Source organism: Temnothorax curvispinosus, unplaced genomic scaffold, assembly GCF_003070985.1.
Source record: "Temnothorax curvispinosus isolate PA1 unplaced genomic scaffold, ASM307098v1 QBEX01013120.1, whole genome shotgun sequence".
NCBI classification, from domain to species: Eukaryota; Metazoa; Arthropoda; class Insecta; order Hymenoptera; family Formicidae; genus Temnothorax; species Temnothorax curvispinosus.
Genome location: NW_020222900.1, coordinates 173,702 through 179,546, shown reverse-complemented (window position 1 = coordinate 179,546; position 5,845 = coordinate 173,702). Strand labels below are relative to the sequence as shown.

At 40.1% G+C, this 5,845-nt stretch overlaps 1 protein-coding gene across 1 annotated transcript; it reads right to left on the bottom strand.

Annotated features, from left to right (window-relative positions):
• Positions 1–3,112: 3,112 nt before the first annotated feature.
• On the bottom strand, positions 3,113–5,239 carry LOC112463190 (uncharacterized histidine-rich protein DDB_G0274557-like). Its single transcript, XM_025029390.1, has 3 exons — positions 5,122–5,239; positions 4,601–4,900; positions 3,113–3,353 (listed from the first exon to the last, which is right to left on the bottom strand). The coding sequence occupies exons 1-3, from the start codon at positions 5,216–5,218 to the stop codon at positions 3,193–3,195; spliced, it is 558 nt and encodes a 185-aa protein (XP_024885158.1). The 5' UTR covers positions 5,219–5,239; the 3' UTR covers positions 3,113–3,192.
• Between the last annotated feature and the right edge of the window lie 606 nt (positions 5,240–5,845).

Sequence of the window (5,845 nt, the reverse complement as noted above, 5' to 3'; positions counted from 1 at the left end):
GCATAAAAATCAACATTACTTTGTACGTATTTTGATTAATTTATACATATCTGCGACATGATTCGCAATTTCGCTAATTGCAGTAGCAGCTGCGAAACACAAAGGCTGAAGTGCAGCTTTTCTCATCGAAGATCCCGATGGGGCTGTATTTGCACCGAGAGACTAGATTTAGACTCAGAGATAACTATCTTGCCGCCTCATGCCTGAAAAAGAACAATCTCGTGCAGTCAACTCGTAATCCGTCCATTTGTTTCAGTAATAACCGTATCGATCCGCGCTGGACGCCGCTACGCGCATTTGTATTGAATGAGCATCTATAGCGTCGCATTAATGATATCTGGCTTGCGCTCCCTTCGCACATAACTTAATCCGATTTGTTGCTTTCCCCCGCTGATATTTGTGCTGATCTTGATTGATCTCTCAGAGAGTGACAGTTATCGACAATTATGTTTAATAAAGCGAGAAAGTGAAATAACAGGTATAGGCACACTCGGTTGCTCGATAAATTAATTTTGCATTAATTTTACGTTTTTAATTTTTTTCTGCATTATATTTAAAAAAATACAAATTAGTCCTCTGTTTTCTTCGATCGAACGGCAAGTGATCAAGAGCCTTAACTTACCGTTCCAATTAGCGTATACTAACAAGGATCTTGCAACAAATTAATGATTACATGACAGTAAGAGGCCACAAGCAATATGTTTGGCATTACAACGGCTTTGCACGAGACAGTGAGTTATCGGATACGGAGATATCTATTCGCTGTCAAGGCGTCAAGGTACGGGCGAGAAATGACGGTGCACTCGAGTGAGCGCGCGAGACACACGGATAGAGTTCTAAATTAAATAGATACAATTTTCATATTTTCCTCCATTGCAAAGTCACGCGAACTTGACATTACGCTTATACACGCGTGATAATCTCCGCAATCACGAACAGCATCTTCCGTCGACGCGTCTCCTTACTGCACAACCAGCGTAATCGACATGTAGATACGCGGCATTAATCTGAGCTATCAGTCTCGTACGCAGATTAACATCTCCAAGAGATTACGACGTATCTGATCTTGCCTGCGTGACCTTATCAATCTGTTGAAATGTACTGTCATTTTCCCTTATCTGCACGGTCTCTTCATGGTGGTCCAGTTCCGTTCCCTGTGGAATTTAATACCGGATGAAATGACGTGTTTATAATACTCTATATATATAAAATACATTTTTAATTAATATATCTTATTTATCTTGAATAAACAAAATAATAAAAATTATATTTTCATAGAATCACGCATTTCCCAAAAATTTGGTAATTTTATATGGGTAGATTATATAATTAGTAAATTAATTAATTAATTCTGTCGTCTTGCTTTGTGAGTTTTAAGAGTTAAGAATTTATAAGCATAACGTAGCAACCGCTATTCGGGTAACATGTGGACAAGGATATGTGTGACGGGAGCGTGAACCATGTCATTAACGTACTCCATTCTAGCGAAGGTTCAAAGAGAATACGGAGGCATGTAAAGACCCGTATGGCACTCACGGTTTTCACTCAAACTGCTATGCTTGATGAACAACCGCGACATTCAAGTTAAAATCATATTCCTTGGACGGTGCAGCGAGCACACTAGAGAAACGTCAATTATGCTAATAAGTCTTCCTGATTGTCGCGATCTTCGATGCGGCAATTTCGAGTGAGTCTGGCTCGAAAGATACCATAGCGTGTAAAATTGGATGACGAGTAGTGAGCATGCACACAGGTTATATGTGTAAAATTACATAATCTCGCGTATAAAATCTACATTGAAATCTCTATTCCTTTTAAAAACAGTCTTGCATAAAATATGTTCATGTAGCTGACAAACGTGCGAATACTCATCATTATTTCTGACTGATAAAACATGCTACGAAGTTTTTGTATTTATAAAATTTTCATAAAACTGGAAAGAACGAAAAGGAGATGTTTTTATAACTGTGTTTGTAATACTCATATCTTATTTATATTATTGCATGTTGATGATAGTAATAACAATCCAACCGGTTAGTCGAAACCGAGGGCAAGGATTATAAGCTCGGAAATGTTGCGAAATGTGAAACCCTGGGCTGCTCGCTCCGGGAAATTCAACGTTTCTATCTCAGCGCCGGTCCACGTCTATACACAGCTGTAGTCTCCGCTAAGAGAACTTAATAGAAATTGTCGAAGCGTTTGCGCAATACGATTATCCGCGTTAGAAACCAGCGAGATTGGCAACGAAATTGGCGACGAAATTGGCAACAAAATTGGCAGGGCCTGGGTCAGTAATACAATGGTCGACCGATCTCCTTATAGAACGACCAATCCCGTTCGCCGCGATTGTTCGACGAGAGGGCACGAAATTTCGGCTCGCTCCTTTCACCCTCGTCACGCCACATCGTTTTCCCTACCGCGGTGAATTTTGCGCTTCCTATAACGCTTTTCGACGGCCCCGGATCGCCACCGCCGTCGCGTCGGTCCGTCGCGCGTTGCTGACTCGAGAGGTCGAGGGCGCGCGGGAACGTGATTGGATAAAAACATGTTGCGGCGTGCTGATGAGAGAGATCAGATCGGTCAACTCGTTGCATTCGGTCAGCAGAAACCGAGCAAGCGGCCCTCGGCTCGTTTTGATGAAACGAGATCACGAGATCATTGCGAGAAAACCAGGAATGAATTTCAAAGGAGGGTCCACTTCAGAAATTAACAAGTGGGAGGTTCTGCCATTTTTATATTGATACATCTTGATGTAGAAATTACGTCATAGTATCCTGATAGTCTCATATTTTTCTAATAAATTTGAACTTTGTTTTTTTTTACTGAAAAATTTTGATAACTTATACAGCACTTATTATTAAAAAGTATAAAGGATTGAAATTAAGTTTAAACGAATATTTACGTGTAATAATTAATTAATTATACAGATCATTAAAATAATGTGATAACATCTTTTATTGATACATACAATACGTTTCTATTTGCTATAAGAGGTAAGATATTTAACGATTATATATTTTAACAACACATATAATTCACAAAACGTAAAAACAAGTATTTAACAATAATATATATTGGCTACGATCGAGTTTGTACAGAATGCAGGCTCGCTTACAACGTTATCCTCGTTAGTCACTCTTGGCTTTTTCATTAATCATTTTATTGATAATTATTCATTATGATATCTTGCAACTATCGATGTTTATGACTACCATATGTGCTACCTGAATGATCATTCCCGCCGTAGTTATGAACTTCGGCATAAAACCCGCCGTGAGGATCAGCATGATATTTTACACTCCTGACATTACCACCAGGCTCATGGATGTGATATTCGCCTTCTACATGTTTGCCTATGGTTTACATCATAAACAAGATAATTAATATTTACATATTTGATTAGAATTAATGATGTCTAACGAGACCAGGTCCTATCATCTATTTATGATTACTTGTTTTTATAGAGAATTATAAAAGCATAATATTGTAGACATATTTGAATATTTTAAGGTGTATGAAATCACATAGGAAGAAAAATTAACAAAATTCTTTTAAATTAAAGATGTTTAAATAATTTGTTCGCGGTAGCAAAAAAAAACGAAAATATATCCTCCATAATTTATTATGCTTTTTGTGATGTTTATCGGAGCAATACAGTGTTATTTATACGGAGTGGAAGTAAGAATAGTATTTAGACTGAATGAAGATATAATAGAAACGCGTGTATCTCTCCATACGTTCCAATTAAATTCGCGTTTACGCAGGCTGTTACACGTTTCCGAGATACGCCGTATCGGAACAGCTTCGCCGTAAACTCCGTGCATTTCATTCGCCGGCTTTGCGAGAGAGCTCTTCCCAACGAATGCGTAATAAACTCCTATGCTCTCTTCCTCTCCCTCTCTCTCTCTCTCTCTCTCACTCACTCTCTTTCTCGTATCAGTCACAATTAAATTTAACAGGCGCACGCCGAATATGAAGCGCGAAGAAATTCTCGCATTTTTACGAAAAGCGCGCCAGAAGAGTAACGAATGTATCCACAACGGGCCGCGCAATACATCGGGGTAAGAAACGAACTCGGTCCTTCCTAGGTTCTAATTAAGAGCAGGGCCAGATATCCAATTACTTCGAGATTCTAATTAAGAGCGCGAGATCGAATTGCATTTCACTACCTCTCTGGCTCCGGATCAGTATTGTGCGATACATCTAGGGTTGCTATATCGATACTTTGACAATAAGAGAAATTGATGCTGCACGGACGTGATATTAAATAGAATATCGATTTTCAAATTAACATTCTTAGTGTATAGCAATCTTTGGTAAGTTTAAATACAGAAATATTCAGGAAACACCTTCAATATCAATATTAGAAATATTAGAAGAATGTACGAAGATATCAGCTTTATACGTGGTCAATAATTATTCATAATTATTAACAGCAACAGTAAAAAAAATTATTATTTTACAGTTTTTATTTAAAAAGGAGCTGAGTTATTCTCTCATGCAACGTACCGGGATGACGCGCGATAACGATATTAACGTAATATAAAAATTACAGATTTTAAAGCCTTAGATAGAGAATATCGAGAGTACTCTTACTCACCGTCACGGTGTTCCTTCTGTCCGTGATGGTCTTCAGTATGATGATCGTCCACACCATAGGCATATTTGTACTTAGGATGAGCTTTGTAGTCGTGATGATGGTGCCCATGCTTATCTTTCCAAGATATCTCTTCGTGATGGCCTATCACTGGTCCGAGAAAATGATGATACGAGTACGCGTGATCATGACCGCCATGTCCGTTGCGATCTATATCTGCGGTCCGTTTCTCGTCGTGATCATGACTGCCGTGTTCGTTGCGATCTATGTCTGCGGTCCGTTCCTTGTCGTCCTTGTCTTCCTCTACAATTGATTTTATATAAAACTATTATATTCTCGATTTTCTTAAATAAATGCATAATGCAAATATCTCATTGCAATTTTAGCAAAATTTAAGTCTATAATGTAAAGTTTTTAACAAGTGAGAGTACTAAGATGAATTCGTGCGGATCGACACCTTTTACCGATACGCGTAATTACCTTCTCGAGTGACCGATTCCTTGAATTAAACGAGAGACACTCACCCACCGCATTTTCCTCGTACATCCCGGGGAAGCTCTTAACAACGACAGCGACGAAGACGACGCAGACAATCAATTCCTGCAAAGCGAGGAGGGACATTCGAGCGTCGTGTAAGCGGCCGACAACGCCGCCCGTGAAGTACTGTTCGCTGTTAAAGGTAAATTGGTGGCCGCGAATAATTGGAAAAGTTAATCTCTTAAATCTAATCGAGGAAGAGAGAAAGAAAGAGAAGGACAGAGGAAGCGAGAGAGCGAAAGAGAGAGAGGAAGGAACAGCGCGCAGGAAGCAAAATTCATTTTCATCGCACCGACGCGACGCTGTGGTGTGTGGTGGCGTGTAGTAGAAAATTACCGAAAAAAGTCTCGCCATTATTCTTCCGTTCCGAATATGTGCGCCAGAACGGACTCGCCGAGACGCTTTTACCGCCCACATAAAGACCTCCGAAACACTCCGCGCTCGCTACTTTACGGTCACGACTGCGTGATACTTTGTTCAGCGCGGCCTGGGCTATACGGCGATTCGTTTTATGGAAGCTACGGCAATCCGCCCTACGGGTCGATGAGATCGGCGAAACTTGAAATTGGATCGATCGTCCCGAGTTTGAGGTCGGGACCGCGCGCGTCTTCGCCCGCGGCCAGGTAAAAGTGCTGAGCCCCTCCGTGTTATTCTTCACGTTATACGTTGTAGTTCTTTGCCCGGACGGATCATGAAAGGTTAATATCCGTC

Excerpts from the sequence above, each read along its gene's own strand:
- LOC112463190 (XM_025029390.1), bottom strand. The coding sequence starts at position 5,218 with ATGTCCCTCCTCGCTTTGCAGGAATTGATTGTCTGCGTCGTCTTCGTC. Across the intron at positions 4,901-5,121 it reads GTACGAGGAAAATGCGGTGG|AGGAAGACAAGGACGACAAG; the intron begins GTGAGTGTCTCT and ends AATCAATTGTAG. Across the intron at positions 3,354-4,600 it reads ACAGAAGGAACACCGTGACG|GCAAACATGTAGAAGGCGAA; the intron begins GTGAGTAAGAGT and ends TGTAAACCATAG.